At 48.1% G+C, this 12,108-nt stretch overlaps 1 protein-coding gene across 1 annotated transcript in view; it reads right to left on the bottom strand.

The window, feature by feature from the left end:
• Window positions 1-12,108, bottom strand: part of BMS1 (BMS1 ribosome biogenesis factor) — a 798,176-nt gene that overhangs the window by 637,206 nt on the left and 148,862 nt on the right. Inside the window, exon 5 of the mRNA XM_069611034.1 lies at window positions 1,119-1,307. Coding sequence (XP_069467135.1) covers window positions 1,119-1,307 — 189 coding nt within the window. The remainder of the gene's footprint in view (window positions 1-1,118; window positions 1,308-12,108) is intronic.

Here is a 12,108-nt window from a genome sequence, read left to right as displayed (position 1 = left end):
CACTGTAGAGAAGCGATGTGTGCTGGAATAATAAATTACAAATGCCTTAAAAGTTGGAGGACAAGCATGACTCCAAAAAGATAGAACAAAACGGGTTGAAAAAGGTCCACAAAGGTAGAGTAAAAAACTGAGTGGGTGGGTAGAAAAAAGGTTCCCACTCACTCAGGAGAACTGGTCAAAAAAATCCAAGAGTCCAGCAAAAGGTGCTGCAGACTCAAAAGTGGGGAGAATTACACACAGAAAGGAAATGCTACCTATAAATGTTACCTTACATAAGGGCAATGCCTCCACATCTGTAAATGTGCTATTCTAAACAATTTCTGATTGAAGTGGACATCCCTGTTCTTCAAATAAATGCAAATGTTACAAATGTAGAAAATTCACATTGTTAACTTTATTTACAGCGCTAAAACACACACATGCCGAGATGTACAGAAATAACTTATTTTTTAGGTTGTTTTTAACCTATCTGATCTGACTTTTTACAGAGAGGTACTTTAATGAATAATTATTGTAATAACATGGAGGTCAAACTTTGAAAATGTGAAACCTACAAACAAATTTTCCAAAATGCTATCGGCAGGCCAGAAGCGATAATGGCAGAAAAATGTTTGCATTCTGCTAGGCCAATGTAAATAAATGGGTGGCAAAAAGGATCAATGCAATGACCAATGCAATTTCAGGAAATATGAACTTCCGGGCCCTTTTTTAATTGCTCCTTTGCCAGACATGCAGTTGGAAGCACCAAGAGATAAAAGGCCTGCACTCATTTTAAGTGGACTTGCTCTCCATGTTGACAAAAACAAATCTGCTTAAACAGGGCATACCCCTTTTAGGGAGCTAATGACCTTTCAGAAGAAAGTGACTAAAAGCAACAGATACTTTTAACACTCAATTTGTAAATAGCCATTTCTCGAACGCCAATGGTGGGAGTGAGAGGGGATTATGGTTTATTGACTTTGAGAATATATGTTCTCAGACTTTAAAGTTACTACAGCCAGTAGTTTGGCATGCCTACTCTTCTAGGAAGATATTCACAAGACATTTTAGACAAGAGCTCCTTTCCATTGTCAATACTTAGTTTTCATAGTTAAATCCTTTCTTCATAAGTTGCCCACCTGGTACACTTCTGTCCAGAACCTGTGTTTCAACGTTTTCTTGATCTTCCGCAACTGCTTATTGTTTCTAAAGGTGTCCAGATGGGTAAGGACTCCCATAATTTTGGGGAAGCCATGGACCTGGCAGATGTTGAGGAACTCAAAGGTTTCCATTTCAAACCCAAAGCTGGCATCAATCAGCATCAGAACCTGGATGGTGAACAAACTATTATTGTGGGTGTTCATAGTATACTCAACGGCTGTGATTTAGCAAGTAAGAGTTGCAACTATACAGTACAGTATTAAAGACAAACGTACAGCCATAATAATCCAAACAATGTGATTCATATGAACAGAGCTCACATACAAAAAACAGTCTTATACTTTTACTAGCACTTACACATCATAATAGATCTCTTCTCAGCCAATCAGAATGTTCATGATGCAGTCAGTAACTACTGGTATGAGCTGCATTCCAGACATTCCGACTTCAAAAGCACCCAGGTAAACAGAAACATTCCTCTTCGTTCAAGGATCAGCAAGCAATTTCACTGAAAGATTCATGCAACAAGACACTCCAATCTAATATAACACACCAAGTGAAAGCTAAAATATGGAACATGCGCTAGGTCACATTTAGAGTTTGGCAGTATTACTGTGGAAATACCTACTACCGCCACTTGGTCCGGCAGAATTACCTTTGGATTCTGAGTGGTGGTATGACTGTTATCCTCATTTTCGGAGTCCATAGGTCTCCAATGGAAATGTGTTGGATTTACTGTGGGCAATGATTCCTCCCACGTTAAATCCACCACTTTTTGCCGCAGGAGATACCTCCAGCCAGATTTGTTATTTATTGGGTATTTATAATCTGCCTGCGCCTATACACAATGTGTTTCAAGGTGCAACAAGACAAGAGAGTGGGGGAAACAGAGAGGACAAAAAACAAACAATCCTACTAGGCCTTGTGACATTCGGAACACGCAAGTTCAATGAGAGAAGTGCAGGGTGCAGTGGGGGGGAAACGGGGGGAGGGGTGGGGTGGTGTCGGTCAGGGCAGAAGGGTTTGTGAGGAAAAGCAAGTGCCAGGGGAAGCCAGGTGGACAAAGCCGGGTGAAGCAGAGTGGGAGTCAGGGGAGACAAAGTGAAGGGGTAGACTGGGGGGGTGAAGAACTCTGAAGGAACAAGGCAGCCAGTCACACAAGCAGACAGGGACATTAGCAGGGGAGAGGGAAGGAAGAAGAGAAAAGGAAGGTCTTGATAAGCTTCCAGAATTTAAGGCGATCCGGCTCAAGAGTGAGAGGGGCAGGCAGGCCATTCCAGAGGGAGGTACCTACAGAGGAGTTTCCCCCCCCCCCGCCCCCAACACTCTCTGCTTGGAAAAGAGTCTGATCTGCAGGGAGTTCGAGCTAGATGACTGAAGGGCTCGAACAGGGAGGTATTTAGGGAGAGAGAGTTGATGTAGAGGGGTCCCAGGGGCGCTGGCGGGGAGGCAGGCGTGCCGGTTGGAGTCGAGAAGACTGGGGAGCCCCCAGGCCTGCTCACCAACTAACAGACCTGAAGGACCGGAGGGACGATCCTGGTGCTCCCGGAGGTCGTAACCCGACGCTGTATACACCAGTCCGGAAGTGAAGGGGAGAAGGGCCCACGGCATTCAGGACTGCCCCGAGACCTACAAGTAAGAGCGTGGGTCGCCTGCCTCGGGCGGTCTAGCCGAAAGTACCCTATGGACGTGTGCAGCAGGCCATGGGGGGAGGGGGCTATGGGGGACCCACAGCAGATGAGGGGGCCGTTTTACGGGCTACCCTCCAGGCTCGATAGCCCCTTCCCCCCCACTACCCTTTCTCAGTGACATTAGCAGCGTGCCCAGCCGTGTTATATCTGGTGCGGGCAAAGTCTCGCCGGCGACGTGGTGTCTGGCCCCTATCGTACAGTGCCTTACCATCTCCACAGGCATAGAAGCAACAACAAAAGGGTGCAATCTCCTCTCCTGCACTGACCCTGCTAGCGGATATACCTGCTCCACTGTAACCAGAAGGGGACCGCATTCGCTGGAGGGACAACAGCGCCTATCGGTTGAAAAGGGGGCACTGACAGCCACAACAACTGTGGGGGCGGCACAGGCTCCTGGTACCATCGACAAGCAATAGTGGCCTGCGTCGGCGGGAGGAGTACTCGCAGTAACAAACCTCTCCCCCCAGATGAATTAACGGCAAAGCAGTGTAACACCCAGATACTTTGTGAGTGAGAAGGGGGTGCAGCCAGACACAGAGACAACATTCAGAGTTGGCCGACACATGATACGGATGTCCCCCCCCCTGTTCCCGGACTGGTGGCTCTCCCCAAGCTAAGCCCGACTGCCCCCTGTACAAATCTACGGAACACGGGTGCTGCCAGAGAGCCCAGCAGTAGCCGTCTTCACCGGTTGGAAGAGGCAGGAGGATGCGCTAAGCCTGGTGCACTGCCTATTATTTAGGTATAGGCGCAGGATTGGCGACAACACCACTCTCTCCCTGTCACCAGGCTGATGTCGTGATGGCCCCACTACACTTCTCATCTCATCTGCTCAGATTGAAGTGAACAATAGAGAGACACGAAGGGGGTGTGGGGGCTAATCCTGTCTCAACCCACCACGTCTGTGCCAAAAAACAACTACAAGCCGCGAAGCCCAGGTGCGCCCCCAGAACATTAACTCCTATGAGCGGCGGCCTAACACACCTAGGAGTGAGGACCACGCCGGGCATACGGCGACTGTGCACACATGCAGAGAGTGATCCGATCAACATAGAAGTGCTATGGGGAACCAGCGCCGCGTCTGCCCACAGCTAAGACTCCATACGGGGCATCACGGAACGCAATCAATACAGATGCATAGATTCCAGATACGAGGTAGGGCCAACAGGGATTCACGAAACGTAACCAATACAGGTGCTTAGACTTCGAAACGAGGCAGGGTGCGCCTCACAAACTCCCACTGCACTGCTGGACTGTGCTGAGCAGCACCATGGGCAAGGGTAAGAAAACTATGCAAAGTACCATGGACCAATACGCCACAAGTACACTCACGGCACTGAGTGACGTGAACCCAGAGGCGACCTCCTCACGACCGGATGAGTCCTTGACGTTGAGGGATGTGATGGCCGCTATTATCAGCTCTCGCTCCTCGATGGAGAAGAAAATGGACGGCATCTCAGCTGAGGTATCTTTCCTTCGCCACGATCTTCAGAAACTCTCGTCTCAGACTGGGGAAGTTGAACGAGTATCCGGGGTGGAAGACGATCTCGGAGGAGTGCACCAACAACTCTCACAGGCGATAACCCGATTGAAGACCCTGGAGGCGGGGTTTGACGAGGGAGAAGGCAGGTCCTGTTGCAATAACATCCGTATCCTTGGCTTGCCAGAACGAACGGAGGGACCTAGCATGGAACTCTTTCTGGAGCAGTTGCTGGCCGATCTCTTTGCGCCAAAAACATTTTCAAACTTCTTTTCCGTGGAACGTGCACACCGAATACCAGCAGGTCGCCCGACCCCAGGCGCATCCCCAAGAACAGTCATTGCTAGGCTTCTCAATTATCGAGACAGGAATGCGATTCTACAAATGGCCCGAACAAAAGGGACTGTCACATACACCGGAGCCAGAATAGCCTTCTTTCCAGATTATACCGCGAGGTCCAGAAGGCCAGACAATCCTTTGAACACTCAAAGAAGAAACTCCACTCCAGGAACGTGAAGTATGGGCTACTTTTCCCTGTACAATTGATGATCCAGCACAACGTCAAAACTGTCTATTCTACTGATCCACAGGAAGCCTGGAAATGGGCAGAGAATCACATTGACGGGGACTGGACCAGGACGGACCCAAACTCCAGGGGAAGAACGGGACCCCGGCAGAGGGGAGAGAGACCTGCCCGGCAGTCTATACCGGGGATCCAGGTTGAACCGGACGGAGACCCAGACCCCTAGCAGCTTTAAGGACGACACTCATCGGACGCAAGAACAGAAGTGAAATATTGGCATAATCCGAGGCCTGTTCCCTTTTCAGCAATTACTCTGCAACAATGCACCTGTCCTGAACGAGATTAACGGGGGGCCGCCTCGGACTGATGATCAGGAGGGACATGCGTCCTCTTCGCCAACATGCCATGCAATTGGCGGACACCAAGACCCCCGGACCAAGACACTTGACCCACAGAAGGAGCAGTAAGCCTGTGGGACATCAGAAATAGTTTATACCACTTAAGTTGATCTGGCGGCATAGTTTTTCAAGCGCCAGTAAAATTTAGGCGACAGATACTTCACGTTGGGGAGGAGTAGGGAAGATGTTTTACACCATGTATTTTTTGGGATGCTACATTGGTTTGTTGCCAATCAAGATGCCACTACTCACACTGCACTTGCTGCTCATACTCCCATATCGTGAGACCACGGGGTCTCCATCTGCAAACACACCAGTCACTTACCAGATACAACATGTCACACTCTCCGACACTAATGTCACAGTACCAATATAGAGGACTCCAGTGACATCCACTGAACGCTACAAGTCCCTTAAGCTTCTCGCATGGAATGTAAATGGCATGGGTTGGAGTATTAAACGCTGCCTTATTGTTCAGTTCGTCAACAGGCATTCCCCTGACATGGCCCTCCTCACTGAGAACCAATTAGCAGGCTCAACCTGCCAGTTCTTCTGTAGAACCAATTATCGCCTAGCGTTTCACGCAGGGTACACCATGGGATCCCAGGGAGTTTTGATCCTCTTACACAAGCAATTCCTGTTCAAACTGCGTGCAGTGGAGCAGGTCCCTATTGGTCGATTTGTGATGTTGCGGGGCACGCTTTGGGGGGGGAGATATTAGTCATACTAGCAATATACTCCCCGCCAGGGCTGGGGGAGGGTCTCTTGGGAGAGGCGACTACATTACTAGCGCAACAACCGGATTTGTGGATTCTGGGGGTTGGCGGGGGGGGGGGGGGGTTCAATGACGTAATGTGTAATGTACGAGACCGGACCCACACCCGGAATCGTAACCCAAATAAGCCCACAAGGCTGGCAACCTTTACATCAGCGTTCGGCTTGAGTGATGTGTGGAGGCAACTCCACCCCACAGATCGAGGCTTTTCCTTTCATTCGGGTGCCCATGCATCCTTGTCCAGGCTAGATTATTTATTTCTTCCGACCGCCGAGGCGCACAGGGTAACCAGCGCAGAACTGCTCCCCTGTGGTATCTCCGACCATTCTCCCATAGAGGTGGTGCTTCGCACGGATCAGCCTCTACTTCCCAAGACATGGCAGCTGAATAACTACTACCTGGGTCTTCCCGAATTCGTAGAACATGCTCTCCATTTTATAACAAACTATGTGGATATTCTCCATGAACTCAAATTGTTATGATTCCAGTATTTTCCATACTCTGCAAAGCCATAAAGTGCTAACTACTAACATTTCTATTGCCCTCACTGCCCTGTAGCTATCCTGTAATCCTCCATTCTTTTGTCATTAAGGCAAAGCATCTCCCTTCCTTAGAAAGGTTGGCTATGAGCAATTTATCTGTGAAAAGGCAAGCTTAATTCAAGTCTCAGTTGGTAAAAGCAGAGCATACACCTTTAGCACAAGTTATCATCTACTTCACTAGTCTGTTCTAAAATTTATAAAAAGGGGTTTCAATTTACATTAGTATTAAAGTGGTCATGTGCACAGGGTTATATTTTTACCTGCCAATTAAGATCTGCCAGTACACAAAGAAGCTAACTGGCTGCACTCAAATTACTGTTTGCCTAATTACAATAAGTGGTATTATCCCAGGGAACGTAAAGTTGAGTTTTATCAACATGGTGGACCATGGGCCTAGTTTTGAATAGGCGACTGCATATAGCTCAATCATTGTATTGCAGTATGTAAAGACTGGAGGGGGTGGGGGGGTATCTGTACTCCTGCCCTATATGTGGCAGAGTAGAAGCACAGAGCACCCCAGCCAAGGTTCTCTATTTGGTAATGAATGGACGAGCAACCAAAGCTTAAGCTCTCAGGAGGTGATTCTGGCTGGTTATTAAGTACAGCATAGTCCCCAAGCCCCCACAAAAGGAATGTCCACACAGTATATGTCAGAGAATTCTTCCTCTGCTTGTGAAGAGTCTGATCCCCTGTCCTCCCCTTCCTCCTCACCTCTGATCTTTCGATGTGAAGCAAGCTTCGGATTGTCTTGTGTGCGATTCTTTCCCTTTTTTTTTGCAGGGAAGGACGACCGTGAAAGGACGCCACAGTGACACCCAATGGGTGAACTGTGGCTACCCTCCTCAGCCGTAATACAGTGGGGAAAAAGCCGGCGGCATAAAAAACCCCAGAAAGGAATGTTTCAACTGAAGAGATGAGTGAGGTCCAGTAGTAGTAAGTTTGGATCGCCACAACAATGTACAGGAAAAGGCAGGCAGTCCGTAGGCAAGCAGGAGTCGGTGCACAGGAAGAACAACAAAGTCACTGGGATAAGGCAAGGCAGTCCGTTACACAGAATGTGGTCGATACACGGGTAAACTCGTAGGTAAGACTGGAAGGAGGAAATGGAGGGAGGTAAGGCTGAAGTAAAGGAACACCAGACGGGAGGACGGGACAGGAGGAAGAAGGGAGCGGAAGGTAGAAGGATAAGGGTAAGGAAAGGAGGCGAAGAGAAATGGTGGAAATACCAAGGGCAAGGACGGGAGGAAAGCGAGGCGAGAAAGAGAGGGCAAAACTCTGAAGGGCGAGTACAAGGAGTACGAAAGCGCAGGCGATCAGGAAAACTGTTCGTTGCAACGCATCCGACCCCGGAAGTGAGCGGCTTATAAACGGGCGTCGGAATGCGTTAAAAAGACTAGACTCGTACTCTGCGTTTCGTTGTACGTAAAGGAACCAGTAATGGAGGACGCAGCTTCCATTTAGTCCACAGCCGCCAGGTTCCTTGAGGTATGACAGTATGCCCCCTCCTAAGGTCCACGCCTCCTGGCTTGCTCGGATTATTGCGATGGAACTTGAACAACAGCAAGGGGGTATTCAAATGTGATCTAGGTTCCCAGGTGTTTTCTGAAATAGGGTATCCTTTCCAACGAATCAAGTATTCTAAGCGTCCTCTATGATACCGGGAGTCACATATCTGGGCCACCTCATAGATATCATTAGAAGGGTCGTTGGGTACAGAGTTGCGGCTTGTCTTTCGGGTCCATCTATCTTCAACAAAAGATTTTAGTTGAGAAGCGTGAAATACCGGATGAACGCGGCGTAAGCTTGATGGTAGCTGAAGACGAAAGGCCACAGGGTTTATAACCCGAGAGATTTTGTAGGGCCCAATATATCTCGGGGATAGTTTTGAAGGATGTACCCAACGTGGTAGGAATTTGGTTGACAGGAGTACTTTAGAACCAACACCCCATTCTGGAACTGGTCTGCGGCGTTTATCTGCTTGGGTCCTGTTTCTTTCTTGGGCCTCCCTCAATCCCAGCCTAGCTTGGTTATGTGCCTCTCGGATAGTTGCCAATGAGACCTCGGCCGAAGGAACAGAACCCTCTATGTCAACTAATGGAAGTAAGGTGCGGGGATGGTAACCATAAGTGCAGAAAAAAGGGCTGATTCCGAGGGCAGAGTGTTTGGCGTGATTATAGGAAAATTCTGCCATAGGAAGTATCTGGACCCAATTGTCTTGCTGTTGGTTAACGAAACACCGGAGATACTGTTCTAATGTCCCGTTAAGGCGTTCCGTCTGTCCGTTGGATTGTGGATGGAATCCCGAGGTGAGGGCCCTCTCTATACCCAAACCTTTACAGAGAGCGGACCAGAAATGGGATGTATACTGGCTGCCTCTGTCCGAAATGATCTTAGTGGGTAGACCGTGTAACCTGAATATGTCCTTCAGGAATATTTCCGCCATACTGGAGGCAGAAGGTACTTTGGGCAAGGGTGAGAAATGTGCCAACTTTGTGAAAGAATCAATCACCACCATGATACAGGTACAACCTTGTGACTCTGGTAAGTCAACGATGAAATCAGTAGATATAGTGGACCAAGGACCCGTAGGAATGGCACAGGGTTCCAATAATCCCAGGGGTCGTTGCGTGGTGGATTTGTTCCGAAGGCAGGTGGTACAAGACTGTACATATTGTTTGGTATCTTCTCTCATGTTGGGCCAGAAGAAGTGTCGTATTAGAAAATCCTGTGTACAACGAACACCACGATGTCCGGCAAACTGAGTCATGACACCAGGATAACGCTGTCTTCCTTAATGCTGGCGTGGGTACGTACAATTTATCTTTTACCAGATAAAGTCTGTCTTTAATGACATACTCCGACCGGTTGTCATGCATTTCATCCTCGAATCTTCCTCTTGAATTGTCCCTGACACGTTGTAAAAAGGTAGAAATAACTCCAATTCTTTGTGTTCTAGGAAACATCAACTCCTTTGTGGATTCCGATTCAGACAGATAATCACTGCGCCGGGACAGGGCATCAGCTACCAGGTTTTGTTCACCTGGGATATAGGTGATCTCGAAGTCAAACTGGGCAAAGCAATGTGCCCATCTTGCCTGCCTAGTGTTATAGCACTCAAATTGACGTAACACTTGCAGATTTTTGTGATCAGTCCGAAGGGTAAAAGGATGTTCCCCACCTTGGAGGAGGTGACGCCATTCAGCACAGGCTAGTTTCATTGCGAGTAACTCTCGCTCTATAACTGAGTAATTCCGTTGACTGTTGTTCAGGGTTTTGGAGAAATAGGACACCGGGTGTTCCTTACCATGGTGTTCTTGTAGCAAGACCGCTCCTACAGCGGCTGAAGAGGCGTCAGTCTCCACGATGAAAGGACTGTGCTGATCGGGTTGTCTCAGGACAGGAGCTGAACAAAAGGTCTGTTTTAGTTGTTGAAAACTCCTCTCCGCCTGAGGAGACCATTGAAATGGAGAGGAGGATTTCTTCAGAAGAGTGGTCATAGGAAGTACCTGTAGAGAGAAATTTGGGATGAATTTTCGATAGAAGTTAGAAAGGCCAAGAAATCTCTGAATGTCCTTAACCGTCTTAGGGGATGGCCAGTCAAGGATGGAATTGACTTTTTGAGGGTCCATTGCAATGCCCTCTGAGGAAAGGATGTAACCTAAGTAGGAAATGGATTTAGCCGAAAAGACACATTTTTCAAGTTTAACTGAAAGATGGTTTTTTTTGCAACCTGTGGAATACCTCCAGGACGTGGGCGACATGTTCTTCTTGTGTGCGAGAGAAAACAAGGATATCATCTAGGTAGATGAGTACTGAATGACCCAAGAGATCAGAAAAAAGTCTGTCCATGAAGCGTTGGAAAATGGAAGGGGCATTGACAAGGCCAAATGGCATTACTTGATATTCATAAAGTCCAAAGGGGGTCCTAAACGCAGTCTTCCACTCATCTCCAGAGTGAATACGAAGCAAATGATATGCGTTCCGTAAATCTAGTTTAGTAAATATTGTGGCCGACTGAACGGCGTGAATGATTTCTGAGATGAGAGGCATGGGATACCGGTCTTTTGTAGTTACCTTGTTTAGTCCCCTGTAATCGATACACGGACGCAGTTCTAGTGTGTCTTTCTTGGGAATAAAAAATAAAGAGGCACCAGCAGGAGATCTAGAAGGCCTGATCAGGTCATTGGCCAGATTCTTATCAAGGTATTCTCGCAGATATCTTCTTTCTTGGAGTGTCAAAGAAAACATACGACAAAAAGGGACCAAAGCCCCCGGATGCAGATCAATTTTGCAATCTTCAGGTCTGTGAGGAGGAAGCTCAAGAGGTATCTTCTCTGTAACTACATCAGTGTATTCATTGAGAAAGGAAGGTAAACAATGTATTGTTTTTGATTCTGTACCGTTGGTGGTTTGGATAGTAGTAAAGGTAGGTTTGGGCAGACAGTTCTTTTTACAGAAGGTGGAGTGAAAACTTAAAAGGTTACTGGTCCAATCTATAGAAGGGTTGTGTCGACGGAGCCAACCTATGCCCAGAATGAGAGGGAAGTGTGCTGCTCGGATAATGTCAAAGGATAGACGTTCAGAATGTTCCATGATGCACACAGTGAGGATCTCTGTGGAATGAGTAATCAGGCCTGAGCTTAAAGTTTCTCCATCAACACCTTCCACTTTCTGATCTTCGGTCTTGGCTACTCGGATGAGTCCGTGGCTTTCTGCCCACTGAGTGTCTATGAAATTGCCAGCGGCCCCACAATCCAGAAGAGCCTGGGTCTGAATGGAGGTCTTGCCGATAAGTAGGGTAACTGCCATCACCATGAGTCGGTCATCATTACTTCCTTCCAATGTAGTGATTGAAAGGGTCACAAAGGGACTAGGACTCATCCCTCGGTAGTGAGTCCCCAAACTTACCGAGGGTGCCCGTTTCCCGAGCGTCTCGGGGGTACATCTGGGCAGTCTCGAAGTAAATGCGTCGAAGATCCACAGTACATACACAGACTTCCTTCCCGTCTTCTTCTGCGTTCTTCCACCGTGAGAGGGGCACGAGTCGTGCCTATCTGCATAGGTTCTTCTCGCGTGGAGCGTGTCGAGGAAGGTGATGTCAGAGGGAGGGAAACAGGAGGTATAGGGATCCCCATCTTTGTCTTTCGACGCTCTGCTCGTCGTTCGGTTAATCGGAAATCAATTCGCAATGTAGCTGTGATGAGATCTGTAAAGGTGAGAGGTCTTTCTATGCGTGCTAGTTCGTCTTTGAGTTCTTCTCGCAGACCTCTCCGGAATATGGCGTATTGTGCCTGTTCTTGCCAGCCCGCCTCAGCGGCTATTTGTTTGAACAACGTGATGTAGGACATTAAGTCGGAGTTCCCTTGTCTAATGTCCAACAGGTCCTCCGAGGCCAAATACGTACTCTCAGTACGTAGGAAGGTCTGCTTCATCAATGTCTTGAAAGCTTCATAGTCTTGTAACACGGGATCTGCTCTGTTGACCAGTGGGGTAGCCCAGGCCAGAGCATTGCCTGACACGTGAGTAATCATGAATCCGACCTTAGCGTGTCGGGAAGCA

This window comes from Ambystoma mexicanum, chromosome 8 (genome assembly GCF_040938575.1).
Source record: "Ambystoma mexicanum isolate Mex_15411 chromosome 8, UKY_AmexF1_1, whole genome shotgun sequence".
Lineage (NCBI taxonomy): Eukaryota > Metazoa > Chordata > Amphibia > Caudata > Ambystomatidae > Ambystoma > Ambystoma mexicanum.
The sequence above is the reverse complement of the archived record's forward strand: the minus strand, read 5'-3'. Positions and strand labels throughout refer to the sequence as shown.